This window comes from Lagopus muta, chromosome 7 (assembly GCF_023343835.1).
Source record: "Lagopus muta isolate bLagMut1 chromosome 7, bLagMut1 primary, whole genome shotgun sequence".
Classification (NCBI taxonomy): Eukaryota; Metazoa; Chordata; class Aves; order Galliformes; family Phasianidae; genus Lagopus; species Lagopus muta.
In genome coordinates, this window is record NC_064439.1 from 23,985,545 (window position 1) to 24,000,906 (window position 15,362).

The 15,362-nt window shown below is 40.6% G+C and overlaps 1 protein-coding gene across 6 annotated transcripts in view; it reads left to right on the forward strand.

Moving 5' to 3' along the window:
• DYNC1I1 (dynein cytoplasmic 1 intermediate chain 1) overlaps positions 1-15,362 on the forward strand; it is a 188,824-nt gene that overhangs the window by 165,581 nt on the left and 7,881 nt on the right. For all 6 annotated transcript variants that reach the window (XM_048952226.1, XM_048952228.1, XM_048952227.1 and 3 more), the window contains one exon: positions 2,200-2,325. In XM_048952226.1, the coding sequence (XP_048808183.1) occupies positions 2,200-2,325 (126 nt within the window). The remainder of the gene's footprint in view (positions 1-2,199; positions 2,326-15,362) is intronic.

A 15,362-nucleotide genomic window follows, 5' to 3' on the forward strand; every position in this document is an offset into this window, starting at 1 on the left:
TGTGGAACGCTGGAAGAATGCTGCATTAACAGGAACAGAGCCGTCCTAGAGCCATAGAGCTCAGCCCCCTGAAAGATTTTGTTAAAAAAGCAGCGTCCTAAATGCACGCTGTGTAGTTAGTTCACTTGAAAGCAAGATCTTTGATCTGCAGTTTTCTGAGAAATGTAGCCGGCTGTTGGATTTGCGCTCTCAAAACGTGGTGTTTTGTCGTCGTTGGAAGAAACCCATTTCCAAATGATGCAGAATTAATTTTGGCTGGAATTATCTGAGCTTGTTTGTTGTTTTTTGTAGAAATCAGCGATGGCAGAGCAAAACATGCTTGTTTTAAATGTGATTTTGTTCCAGATTGCACGCTGCCGGTGCCCGTGGCAGGGCTGCTTGGGCTGGGCCCGGCCACGCTGCAGGGAGAGCAGGCTGGCAGCGTGCTTTGCATCTGAACACTGTATGTTTTCTCATTGTTGTCCAGCACTATTTCTACATCATCCTACAAACAAGATCCTTTTTCATTCCTGACACAGAGCTTTGCAGCTCTTCATGGGGCAGGCGGCTGAGCTGAGAGGCACTGTGAGGTTCTGCAGGCCTTGGTCAGCTTGGTGAGGAGGAGGAGGAGCAGGGTCTCAGGGTGTAAAGGCACAAGATGAGCTGCATGCCAGTGTCCTGCTGCTGCTGTGCAGGGAGCGTGTGGCCTCAGCAGAGCTTAAGGGAACTCGCAGAGGCTCAGCTTCCGGCCTTCCCTCAGCTTAAGTCACACTGAAGGTGTTGGAGCTGCAGAAGGGAGACTGGCAAGGAAGCCCAACAGTGTTTGTTTTAAAATCATTTTTCATGTGGATCACTGGACCTGTCTCACAACTGCAGTACAAAAACTACAGCCCAGAAACTGAGATGAAGTCAAGAAATCTAATTTTATTTTTTGTTAACATTGTTGGTTTCTCAATTTTCAAGCATGTTTTAATGCCACCCTCAGTCTGCTCACTTCCCTCATGTGCAGCCACCTGCCCATGATAAAGACCCTTCTGGTCCCTTCTGGCTCCTGTCCAGCTGCCTCTGCTTGCTTGGACTGTTCTTCAGCTCCACTTGCAGGTCCCATGGCATGCCCTTGTCCCTGTCCCCACAGATTGATCTGCTGGAGCAGCCACTCGTGCAGCTGCTGTCCTGTCCCATTTGCTCTGACCTAAAAAGTGTAAAAGTCAGAAAGCATTGCTCAGAGGCTGCCATGGTAAGCTGCAGGCTCCTTGCTCAGGCAGGTTCTCTTAAAAGAGCTGGATGGAGCATTAGGCTTGCAGGTCATTGTCATTCATCTTTTGAGGTGACCTAAATCAATGGAATGATCTACCTACGTAGGACTAACACCCACACAGTTCCTTCCTCCTGCAGCTCCTTTTGATGCTCTCATTCCAGAGTAGATTACAAATACTTCTCCTAAGATGTTGCTTTATTCATCCCACATTAACCAGAATCGTTATGTATACTTGTAGATCACCTGTGCAGTTTGTTGGTTGACTTGGGGAAGGGAGGGAATTTAGAAATTAAGCAGCATCCTTCCAGGTGTATTTAAACCAGAAGGCGGCTCCTGGGAATATAGGGATGTAAAAGAGGATTGTGGGAATATGTCGTAGGAGTTCCTAAATGTCAGCTCAGCTGTTCTTAGCCTCTGTTGTGTCCTCACCCTGCAGTGATTAGCTCAGGACTCTTAACTAGTTCCTGAGCTGTGGCCTCAGCACCTATCTATCTGCATGCACTCAAAGGGTGCGTTAGCGTGAGTGCCGGGATTTGTCGGTGGCAGTCAGGGTATTCGGGCCATGCTGAATCAGAGTGGGACTGAAGCCAAGTCCTGCCCCCTGTTGATTCTTGATCATAAGTCAGTGAATTTAGAGAAAGAAAGAGAAAGAAGCAGACGCAGTTTTGCATGTCTCCTAAGTTAAGGGGAAAAAAATTGTTTCATATACTTCCCTTTACAGTGGAAAAGTCTTCCCTACTCATTCCTAGCAATTCCTTATTCCTTACTCTTTTTTTGTTTGTTTGTTTTTAGGCACATGTGATTGAAGAAACAATGAACTCTTTTTTCTTTTTTTTTTTTCTTTTTCCTTCCCTTGACAAAGGATTTGTGACTCACCCAAATAAATGGGATATTAAAAACTGACCCCTGGGTTTGCAGGCAGAGTGATTTTATTGTCCTTTCTGTTCCTATTGTTTCAACAGGTTCCCACAGCAAGTGTGACAATAGAAGGAGCTTCTGCCCTCAACCGTGTCCGCTGGGCCCAGGCTGGGAAGGAGGTAGCAGTTGGTGATTCAGAAGGCCGCATATGGATCTATGATGTTGGAGAGGTACTAATTTTATTGTTTATAATGCTCAGCTTCTGCAGTGTACCACATCCAAGTCTGAGAAAAGATCTTGCATTGTTAGGGGCGTAGGCTGTCTCCAAAGAATTTGCCACCGGACTTTCAGTGGAATCCTGTTAGTTCTGCACTGCCAACAGTGTGTTAGTTGTAAAACAGCCTCGCTACCTTCACTAGTATCAACTAGTGAAACTATCAAGAAGCTATCAAGAGTGAAGTCTTTTTTTTTTTAAATCTTCAGTATTTTTAATGTATATATATTTTAAATGTATAATTAGAAAAAGAAATGAAGAGGAGAATACAGGTGCAGACGGAATCTCTGTTGTTCTGAAGTTAGCTCTGTAGGGTTTACCTTTTATTTTCCAGCATGTCTTATCTCGTGATTGACTTACTGTTGGAGGCTTTTCTCAGCATGACATGCACAGATTTAGTCTGTTGTTTTAGTACTGAGTAATGCTGTATATGTCTGAATATCTGCAAAGGTACTAATAGGGAAAATGAGAGGTGTCGTTGTGGAGGCCGATAGCTGCATGTGTGTTGAGTGTAGGTGCTGAGAAATAGTAAGAAGTGTATTCTGTGTCTAAGGCTGCTCTCAGTTCACCCTACTACATATTATAAAAGCCATCTAAACTGCAGAATGTTTGGCACTGATGGAATCTACCTGTGTTTTGATGAATAAGGTATAAAGTGTTCTGTCAGCATTACAATTCCTTGGAACAGTTAAGGGTGAATCTCTGAGCAGTCGGCTTTTATGTAGAGAATTTGTTTTCCGTCATTATCTGTGATAGGATACTAAGATAGCCATCTCTACACAGTAGGGAAACATTATGGAATACATACAGAATTATCTGTAACTCTCATAAAGTGATTTTATGGCCCATAGCAAAATTGCTTGTGCATGACTCATATTTTTGGATTGCATTCGCTTGTGAGGGAGTTGCCTTTCCTCACAAATGTTTGCTGAAACTTATTGCTGTATTAGCATAATTTTTAAATTGTCTATGGTTACTGCATTCAGACTTCCACTACAGCACTGGCAGGTCAGGCTGTTTTTATTTATTTTTCACTGTGCGTGACTGTTCTGAAAAGGTATTTTTTTCTGTCTTTCAAGTGCTACAACAGGCTATGGAAATGTCTCTGATGACAGCGCAATCTGATCTTGTCTGAGAGTCTAGACGGGCTGCAGAAATATCTTTTTTTGCATATCATACACCAAAGCATTTGTAGAGTTGTTTATCCCCTCAAGCTCACCCAGGAGAAAATGGATTTACTGTTATTTACTGTGCAGAAGAAGTAATATTTAAGTTTTTGGCCTTTTCCTCTGTATAATCAGAATTCAGCTTGCAAAATGAGTCACAGTGACCAAGCTCAGATCAAAAAGAAGGACAGCTTTTTGTTACCTGAAAAGGAAAAAGAAAATAGCGTGAGCCTAGATCAGCGTTAGAGTAATGTGTTCTGCTTTATGGATCTTGCATGCTCTGCCAATGTGGAGCCCCAGAGTCTCCATCTCAGCTCCATATATATTCATACAAATGGATGGATGTCCATCCACGTAGCAGGTCATGGGCCAGTGTCAGTCCTCCTTTTTTTGAAATGAAGTATTCATTAATTTGTTGCGTGTTTCGCTTTGGCAGTATCAGTGTGCAGTAATTCCTGCTTCAGATGCTACCAGGGCTGTTGTGTTGTTAGTGACTTTTTCTGGTTTTAAAAAGAAGGGTGCTCAGCTATTCTCCCACATAACTCTTGTTGCTATAAAGCCTTAAGTAAGGTGCAGAAATATTTTGCAGCTTGGAAGTGTGGAACTGAGGGCTCTTACACTGAATAGAAGCCTCTTTACTTATTTAACTCTCTGTGTGAGTTCATAAAGAGCTCTGATGAGTTATTTTATGGTTAGCTGTCATCAGCCAGAAGCAAGTGAATTCATAACGTCTTGTACTTTTGGCAATGTCTGACAGAAATATGACAGCCATATAAGCTCCTGTTTTACTTCATTGTGCAGGCACCGGCCAGTTTCTTCACTCAGGTGTCATCCTCCTTTGGCTTCTTTTTTGTACAAGTTTGATTCAGATACGAATGTGCTGGTCCAATAGCTAAGAAGAGGCAGCCCTACTCCTCTTGCCAGCCAGTCATCCTTAGCATATCCTGTGCTGGTAGTAGTAATATTTGTGAGCCCACATAGTTATGAGGTAGCTAAATTAGCAGAGAAAAGTGGATTTGTGGTGTTCTGTTGAGGTGTTTTGTTCTGTGTACTGACTAATATGAGAGCACATAAAGCATCAGTGATAGTACAAGGGAAGTGATGCAAGCATGTGGCTGGGAGCTGGACTGTCCAGTGCCTGGCAGTGCTGAGATCTCATGTTTGGCTTGGTATTATATTATATGTGCCTCAGCTGGGGCAGCTGACCTTTCAGCTCTAGTGTTTGACCTATGTCCTCCAGCACTGACTTTTGAAAAGACCTCATCTGTGAAAAAACTAATCCTTGCCTGGCTGATAATTCAGTGGCATCCAGTTATTTGAAGGTGTGTGTTGCATTGCCTCCAACAGGTGTGTTCAGATTTAGGAAGGTGAAGGTGAGTGTAGTTACTTGCATTAGAAAGTCAGCAGGTCACTTTACAAAAGACCCCAAATACTCTCACCAAAACCATTAATGCTCCATTTCTACGGCACATTTTTAAAACTCTTACCTTGGCTGATCCAAATACCACATCAGATGAACTATCAGTTCATAAAACTTTGGCTCTATCAAAAAGATCTGGATAGATAAGTTACTGTGTTTTATTATAATACAACCTCTTTGAATTTCACATTACTATATGAGCAGATTTTCTTACTCGCTTGAGCAGAGTTGACTCAAGGTATTTTAATCCAAACAGAAAACGTCAGGCTATTGTATCATTAAGGAACAAATTTAAATGATAGGAATTTTTACTTTGATAAAGTCATCACAGTTTTAAAGACCTAGAGAACAGTAAATTACCACTATTAACATGGTGCAAAGTAAAACAAACCTCATATGGCCTAAAGTGAAAATGTAAGACTCAAAGCCTAACTTTGCATCGTTTGTGGAGGCAAGGACTTTGAGATCAGGGCTGTTTTGCTTTGATTGTGTAGGATTTGGCCCCTTTTTAACGTGTTACGTGGTTAGAGTCTTCATGACACAAGAAATGGCAGACATGAAGACCGTGGCAGAGTCCATGATCGGGGAGTTAGAAATAATGGTGACATTTTCAGTTAGGCTATATATGTTATCTCCTTAGAGTATGTACTTTTAGTTGTTTGATTTCGGCATCGTGTCTGACAATAACTGAACACATTTATTTTCTCAGTGAGGGGTCTATTTTCTCCTCAATGCGTGCGCTTTATGCCCATTAGCATTAATGGGAGTTATACACACGCTTCCAGGGGAGAAGAGACTTAAATAGTCCATATAGATGTGCTCTTGTGGATCAGTAACCACTGATTTAAAGACACTGAATTATAAAATAAAAGCCAAAACGAACAACAAAAAAAATATAATTCTTTCACTGTGATATGATCTTAAACCTGAAAAACAAGAGAGTGTAACCAGTTACTGTTAATGCACTTTACTCTCTGACAGATCTAAATGTACAAACCTTTGCTGTTCTAGAAGCTGAGATGCTATTATGAGTTAGTATGTAAAATGTATTTTGGCTTATTTGGTCTTTTGGCTTATTTTCTGGGCAGCCAGCAAGTAAAAGTTGATTTTCACAGAACATGGGCCACTGACTGTAGATTTATTCACGTGTCTGGATGATTGATAGTTAGAGCTAACTACTGTCTCTTCTGTACATATATTTTCTAGACAGCTTGCTCCTGTTTTGCATGCTTCAGTGATGTTACACAGTTGCCGCTGTCATAAATATTCTCTAACAACCATGTTTGTTGCTTACCTGGCTTACTGAGAATACCATTTGCACCTTGGATTGTGAAAGAAGTGGCTTCTTATTCACTCTCCATTCTTTCTTGTTTTTCCCATTAATCTCTTACAGGTTGTATTTTGTTTGCCTTGTGAATGAATAGATAAAAACTGTAAATCAGTGATTTATTATTTGATTGTAATAGAATATGAAGTAAGTTTTCAGCACAGTATTGGAGAGTCTAAAACTGTAATCAACAGGAGTTTATTACTGTACATTATTCTGTTAAATTATTTGCAGGACAAACTTGCCTCTGTTCCGCAGTGTTTCAGACAGTTCGTTTCAGTCATGCTTTTAAAGGATGATGAGTATGGTGAAATGAGAGAAAAATTTTGATTAAAAAAAGGTCTTTCTCGGGACCATCCAGGAAAGCTGGTTCTGCCAAAGAAAGCAGTTAAGTGGGACTGTCCCAACAGTTATCACCTCTGATGTTTCTTGCAGTGAAATCGGCGTTGTATTGACCTGACTCCGTTACCTGACTGTCAGGTTTCACAGTTCCTGTCTCCCTAAGCCCCATTAGGGCTGTTTGCACACCTCCCTGTTTGCTCTATAACAGATGTTAGTTCCGTATCTCCTTTTCAAAAGACATGACCAGGGAAGGAGGAGCTGGCAACTGCCTAAAAGGCTGATGCAGTGGTGCCGTAAGGAATATCCTGTTGGTTCTTGTAAAATAATTTCTTTGATTTTAGCTGCCTTCAGCAGCTGTTCTGGGATTCTGACGGTTCAAGACAGAAAGAAATGCACATTCATGACCAACTGGCATATTTCAGAATGGCTATTTAGTCAATTATTTCTCTGACTAGAGTAAGGAAGGGTTGGCACTGTGTAGTCCTATCTTCAGATACTTCGCTATAGATTTTGTACAGAAAACATACCCAGTGTCTCTTTCATGCAGTTAAACTGCTGTAGCCTGGAGAGGGAAATATGAAACTGGGTTTTCTGTCATGTACTTATCCAGGTAGATTTTCCAGTAGGTTTACTTTTGCCATTCTTAAAGCTCTTGTAGAGTGTGTATCGAGTTAGGAAATGTTTTCAGCACGAAAGCAAAGCTGAGACTTGACATAAAATGTTTTATTTCAAAATCTGTGTTGAGTTACAAGTATTCTTGGAACACGGAGAAACAGCTCACGTATACAACATGAAGGCAAATTTGAGCAATAATAAGGGGTTGTGCTTACAACCAACTACTTCTCAAAAGCATACAAAGATCAAGATACAATAGTTAAAACAACACAATCCAGGCATAAGGGGTGATTAAATAGATTTTGAGGCAGAGCCTGAATTTCACCGTTGATATTTTTGCTATAAAGACTGCAACATTGGCCTCAGAGGATTTTAAAAGCATGTTTTAACAAAGCAGAATCTCTTAGGAGTTGTTGGAAAATACGGAGAACCAGGGTTTTGATTTGCTTCCCCACTACCCCTAGTTTTATAATGTTCAACCTTGAGAGACTTTTAAAACTGGAAGCTTATACAGATGACATGGAAAAAGGCAATGAGAGCATATTAGAAACTCCAGCTTTTTACCTAAATAGTAACTGAAATATTGAAAGAACAAGCTCTTTGGTCCTCATCAGCTGAATTTAGACTGATACAGCCAGTATTCACAAAGGGATTTTTGAAGTAGGTTAAATAAGAACTGCCTAATGAAAAAAATGCACTAGTTTGAAATCAGTCAATTTAATTACTGTGTTTTATGAAGGCCATTACCCATTGCTGATTACTAGGGTGATAAAATCTTTAAGCTTTGGTAGCCTCCATAGGGGGTGAGCCGATCTAAGTAGAGCAAAGTCCAGTCATTATCACCCTAAATACTTGTGTTTCTCATTACAATATTCATTACTTCAGGTTACTGTGAATGCTTTGAGGTCTTTATGTAAGCACTGGTTTCTTCTCCCGTAGAAAAATAATGTTGTACTGATAAGTTTAAATCAAACATTTAAATACTGGTACAGTAAAAAGAAAGTCTATATCCCAGTATATAAATGCATACATTTATGGCTGTGAGTACCTGTGTATATTCATCTTCATGACTGTATGCTTATTTCTGTAGTCTACTGCTAGTTGGATAGGAAATGGAGACAGATATCTGTTGTCTTGTTTTTTTTCAGTCTGTTTTGGTACTTAAATGAGCTTCTTCACAGCAGACTGGAATGGGGCTTAACATCCCTACTCACAGTCTGTTATTAGGGAAGTGTTTTTCAAGAGGAAATTTGAGCTATGAAGTAACTGAACTGACTTACCCAAGACCAGCAGATGAGGGCTGCAGCTGTTTGTCTCCATGCCAGCCTTGGGCCTCTAGCTTTCCTTTCCCTGCTGCCATTTGCTGGTCTTGGTGTGTTGCTGCACCTCTAAATCATCTTTGTTGTGGCCTCCTGGCTGACAAAGCAGCTTCATGAAACCAGTGCTACTCTGAAGAGTACTTCAACATTGTTTCCCCTCTGCTTTACAAATACCTGTATTTTAAAAGACCATCTGAAACGTACCCATCAGTGAGAGGTGTGGGTCTGGTCTGCTGGGAGGTGAGGCCAGCCTGCAGAAGGAGGCTGAAGAGCTTGGTGTAGCTACCTGTGGAGCTCAGAGCCTGGAGAAATACGTGTGGTTCTTGTATTTCTGGGAGCCAGAGATTACTGCCAGAAAGTGAGAACTTGTGAAGCTGAGAGCAGGGCTGTCACTGGAGCACATAACTGCAGGTTGGCCACGTCTTAAGTCTATTAAGAATATTTCAAACTACCGTGAGGATAAAGTTCCAAATAAGCAGTGATCTGACAGTGGGAACAGACAGCTTCGCAGTGCTTTTATGTGATTTAGCAGTAGGTCAAACCTGGCATACAGGATCACTTTGCCTGCCTGATGTACGCTTGCTTTTAGTAAAGACAGTGTTTTCTTCCGGTTTGCTGTAAATGAGTTGTAAATAAATGAGTATGGAGTTTCACCTTCATTTTAGTACTGGAAGATTACTCCTTAAAACTGAAGAAGGAAGTCCAAGATTTTTACCAAAGATACCATCTGTCTCATTTGTTGATTACACAGTAGGGTTAAGCAGGCAGGAGTGAATACAGCTGAAAAAAGGGTCTAGATATTCACCCTAAAACTTAAATTGATTCTATATCTGTACCTTAAGATAATACCTTACCTCAGAGGATTTCACAGGGTGAAAAGATATAAATTTCCAATATGGTACAGATATCTTTTATAAGAATTCCTCCAGCCCTTGTCACACGAAGTGAAAAGCTTAAAATCAACCAACCAACAAAAATCTGGCTCCAGTCCTTTTTATTCATCTGCACACTACTTTTAAAGGCAGCGTATGTTTCCTTTTCCCTTGCAAAGGCCCAGATTCTCCCCCTGCAGAGAGGATCAGAGAGAACAAGCCACATGTGACAGTAGTTAATCATGTAGCTTAATGCACTATTAGAAGGCACTCGGATAACGAAGCGATGAGAGCAGCAGAAGAAAAGCTGTGAGAGATCATTCCCTTTGCACAGAAAGCCTGCAGGAATAGGAGAAGGAGGGTGGTATGTAATCTTCCTACAGGTATTTTCCTGCTGGAAAACAGAGTAGAGGACAAGAGAAAGAAGAAAAGGATCTATCTGATTGTATGAATCTGTCCACTGCACATTAGTGGGGGCTTCACTAGTAGCTCCTCGGTTATTGCTTCTTCTGAAAACCTTTGAATAAGCTCAGTGGAAAAGATAATCAGGGCCCAGGTTTTTTGTGGTAGATGTCCATGAGGCAGTGCAGACAGTGAATGCCTATGCTACTCTGCCTTGTTCTGGACCTGCACCCTGGAAAGCTGATGGGGAACAGAGCTGAAGAAAATGCATGCCAGTAGTTTCATGGAATGTTTATTTTTAAATATCTATTTAGTCGTTTGTGTAATATTTTCTCTGAAAGTTCTTACCCCCCTTTCTGATATGAGTCTGGAAAATACTCATAGCTTCAAGTAACGTGGAGTGTGGAAGGGAAAAAGTAACAAATGCAAAATTCAGTTTAAACTCAGTCTGCCTTCTGCAATTTGCAAGTTTAATTGAAATGCATGTGCTATCATTGTGTTGTTAAACACTTCTGAAACAAGAGCCATTTCTAGAATTAATTTTCTTTATGATTTTTCTGTGGTTTCAACCATTCACATCCAATAGCAGATTTCGTTTTGGGAATCCTTAATTATGTCTTTAATTTTTTTTATGGTTTGCAAAATGGTACGTGTTTAAAACATGGAAAAACTATGTAATTAATGACTTGAAAGGTAATGGTTACACAAAAATACCGAGTGAGGGAAGCTGTTCACTAATACATTGTATTCAGTAGCTAAAATTCCATATGCAGTTTTTAATTTCAATGTAAAATATATCTTTGAGTGGTTATGTCTGAAATGAAGAAAAAACAGTGCCATTTCATGGATGAGCTTCTGCAGGTAATGGAATGCATGCAAAACAGAAGGGAAAGCAGCAATCCTCATGGAAACAAACAGTAACAAAAAAAATAGAGCAGTTCATACTGCTCTTCAGGTGGGAGTTCTTTGGCCGTCTGGGAGCCAAAAAGCAGTGGAAACAAAACTAAGCTGAAGATACTGTGGTGTTTCCACTCAGAGGCAGTGCTCCTTCATTCAGCTGGGCCTCCATGCAACGCCTTTGCCAGTGCAGTTACCTGACAGGCTGACGCTCTTGTAGTTCAAGTAAAAATGATCAATATAGTTGTCAGTCAAAAAAAAACAACAATGTGGATATTGGAAAGAACAACAGATTGAAAACTCTCTACATTCCAGTTTTGATCCATTTGGCATTTTTACATTTTGTAATGCCGTGGTAAGAACAGATTGTAGAATCTTAGAATGCTTTGGATTGGAGGAGACCTTTAAGATCATCTGGCTCTAACCTCCCTCTAGACCAGGTTGCTCAGAGCCCCATCCAGCCTGGCTTGAATGATTCCAGGGTGGTGGCATCCACAACCTTGCTGGGCAACCTGTTCCAGTGTCTCACCACCCTCACAGTAAAGAATTTCTTCCTAATATCTACTCTAAATCTATCCTTTTCCAGTTTAAAGCCATTTCCCCTCATCCTGTCATACATGCCCTTATGAAAAGTCCCTCCCCAGCTTTTCTGTAGGCCCCCTTCAGGTACTGGAAGGCTGCTATAAGGTCACCCCATAGCGTTCTCTTCTCCAGGCTGAAGAGCCCCAGTACTCTCAGCCTGACCCCCTAGGAGAGGTGCTCCAGCTCTCTGATGATCTTTGTTGCCCTCCTCTGGACCTGCTCCAACAGCTCCACGTCCTTCTTGTGCTGGGGGCCCCAGAACTGAACACAGTACTCCAGGTGGGGTCTCATGAGAGCAGAGTGGTGGAGCAGAATCCCTTCCCTTGACGTGCTGGTCATGCTTCTCTTCATGTAACCCAGGTACGGCTGGCCTTCTGGGCTGCAAGCCCGTCAAATCCATTGTTCTCCAGTTTGGCGATTAGGATGTTGTGCTGGGCTGTGCCAAATGCTTTGCACAAGTCCAGGTAGCTGATGTAAGTTGCTCTTCCTTTATCCACTGATACTGTAACTGTAAATCATAAAAGGCCACCAAGTTTGTGGGTCATTATTTGCCCTTAGTGAAGCCATGTTTGTACCACCAGTCGCCTCATCCTTATTTTCCACGCACATCAGTAGGTCCTTCTGAGGGTTTCTGCTCCATGATCCTGCCAGGGACAGAGGTGAGACTAACCGTCTTGTAGTCTCCTGGATCTTCTTTTTTTTTCCCCCTCTTGAAAATGAGGTCCCCTTCTCCAGTCAGTGGGAATAATATAGCTCTGGTCTCTTTTAACCCAAGATAATATACTTTGGTAGAGCAGGGATTATGTGATCATTTAATTCAAGACTCAGGCAAAAAAAAAAAAAATTACAGGAGTTTTCCATGACTTTTCTCTGACTTCCATATCTCAAGACTAGGATCCTTATGGGAGGTGAATGATGGGATGTGTACCTCCTTCTCTTAACTCTGAATGTTACTGCTGCTTAGGACACCGCCTCTTTCATAGAAAAATGGTTAGGTGTTCTGAAGCACAGCAGATGCTCTTTCTTCTCTTGTAGCCATCGAATTATGCTAAATCTCTCTTCTTTCCAAGGATCTAAAGAGGTCAGTAGTTGCTGCCATTGGAAATATCACAAGGAGATCCATAGGAGAGGACCACCACAAAATGCCTGGGAAAGGTGCTGAAGTATTGCATGGAAATGCTTATGGCTTAAGAATAGTCTATAAACTGATAGTTTAAAGTTTCTTATTTTAAAACTACAAGGTGATCTAGGGAAACAAAAACAGCTGACATTTCACCGTTGTCATCTCTTTCAAGAATCTTGTGGTTACTCAGTGTTTTGTCTTCTGTAGTCAATACCAAATGCAGCTTGTTGATACACTAATTGAGGGGAGAGAAATCTGTTTTATTGTTTGGATATCTGTCTTCCTAGTTAGTTTGGGAGAGTCTGAGCCAACTCTGATATTACAGGCTGAAATGTGGTGTTGTCTACAATTAAAGATACTTCCCACTTTCTTGCTTTCTTTCTCATAAGCCCTATCAAGTTCTAATCCTTCAGGCTGAAACCAGGCTGAAATGTTCTGAAATTGCTGTTTGCTTCCAGCACAAGTTCTGTGGGTTGTTTTTTTAAAAAAAACTTTTTTTTTTTTTTGAGAAAGATTAAAGACAGTTGTCATAAAGCAAAATGAATAACATGCTTAAATCAAGGGAGTCAAGCCTAACTCTTGACATTTCCTATCTTTGAAGTGTTAGGAGTCTGCAGTCATAATGTTCTGTTAACATGCATTTGTGTGTCATGTATGTATAATTTACAGACTGCATTTTAGTCTGTTCTCCCGGTAGCCTGGCATCAAGATGACTGCTAGAGACAAAGAGGACCGACTTTAGAGAAGAATTAATAGGCATTCAAACACTTGAATTCGTATGTAGAAACTTTATACAGTGCATCTTTTCTCATTACATGTAAGTTATTAAAATAACACCATTGTTTGTTTTGTATTTGAAACAGAGTTTACCATTAAATATGAAACAATTTAGCAGCTGCTGTTCTCCTTGGAAGGAAAACTTGAATTTTGCTGAAAATCTGTTCTGTTTCTGTTAGAAATTAAGCTCTTTTTTTTTTTTTTCCCCCATATAAACTAATATTTTGTCTTTTTACTCTGGCAGTACTAGTTAAATCAGACTCTGGTGAATTGCAAAGAAATAAATCACAACAGACATTAATCTAGATGAGGGCTAAGTAATTAACTCCATAGAAGCTCGGTGTATACTGTGTCTGTGACACTAGACTAACTGCTGTGCATAGAATAAATGCAGTATTTAGGCTGCCTATGGGATTCCACCCCTTCAATTAAGTAAACAAATATATATAGAGCTACTCTGGAGTGTATCCTTTGTGGTCTAAACACTGTATCTTATTAAAATCATCTGCATGCAGTATGTGGGGTTTGAGTTCCTGCCAGTGGTTTCATCCATTGTTAACAGTGATGCTCGGCTCTCCCAAGAGTTAAATACAGTGGTACCATAGTTATGTGAAAAGGGTGCTCTTGGTTACTTTGGTGGCCATTTCCTTGCACATTACCTCCCACTTTGTTTCCATCCATGTGTGTGGCATAGGGTGTTGCCTGGAAAAATATAGGCTTTTTCAGGAAAAAAGAAATCCATATAGGTTGAGAAAAACATCAGAGACATTCTGGAATGGATTCTGTGGGGCAAGAGCAGGGCCAGAATAGGTGCGTGCCTGCTGACTTTGTGTGCGTGCCTATCGAGGTTCTTCACATTTACATTATGTATGTTTTCACTTCAGTGTCAGTGATAAAATATCTGCTGAACTCTGGAAGATCAATCACTTGTTTAAAGGAGAACTGCTATTCCTGTTTCTGATCTGTAAGCATGATGATCCTCATCCTGCAGGTCCTTACGTTTACCCAGAGAGTTAGACTGATCATCTGTCCTGCTTTGCAGAAAAGACCAAGCTACAGCTATTTCAGTAGTTGTATCTTACCATCATACAAACATTTTTACCTACAGTGTCATAAATACATCCAGACATGGTTAATCCACTGCACAAAGTGTTCGCAACAGATTTCTTTTCAATCCAGTGTGTAATTTTAGAGGGTGATATGGATGATACAGGCTGACAAAATTCTGCCTAGGGAAAATGGCAAGAATGATATTCTCCTGAAGCTGCATTTATTTGATGGCGCTATTAAAGTGAGAGAATATAAAAATGGTGATAAGCCACACACAGAGATAAATTAGTGTGAATTTTAAGATTTCAGTCATTAAAATTAATTTACTCGCTAGAAAACTTGCTGTTTTTCACAAACTCAATATTCTCATGTTTTAATTAGCTAGCTCTTCAAAGAGTGATTAAACAGCCTTTGTCAAAAAATATAATAGTAACAGAACATTTCAGAGATGAGAGGAGCATTAATTTTCATATAGTTTTTGTTCTCCTCGTTTAACATAAGATTTTCTTGCTCATGCAGCTTTGCCAAAGTGGAGACGAGTGAATAGGATTCTCTGTAAGGCCAGCCTTTACCTCCAAAGAGCAGAAAGCATGAATGCAGTGAATGAAGGATACATGTTAATCAGAAAGCTCCTGATCTCTAGGAGCACAGTGACGAGCTATAAAAACCTGTCATGTAACTTAGGTCAGAAAAGGGTTTTCTAGATGCAAAACCAAGAAAATGAAGCACTGTACTTATATAAAACATTGGAATGGGTCACAGATTTTTGACTTGGGAGCCTCTATCACCCTTGAAGTGTTGCTTGGACCACCGTGCAGGCTCGTCTGCAAGCGTCTAATTGAAAACAGTGTGTGGCTGCAGACCACATACATTTGGCAGATTGCTCCGAGTCGTGGTGTAACGGTTCATTTTCAGATTCTCCTTTTACACCTGTGTTCGCGAAACGTGTGTGTTAGAGGTGATTATAGATCGTTTGGGTTGGAAAAATGCACTCCTCCAAATTAACCCAGGAGTCAGAGACATTGTTTAGAAAGGTCTTCCCACTGCTATTTTTCCTTTGAGCTATCAGAACTCCAGGTAAAGGTGAAAAAAAAATGTAAT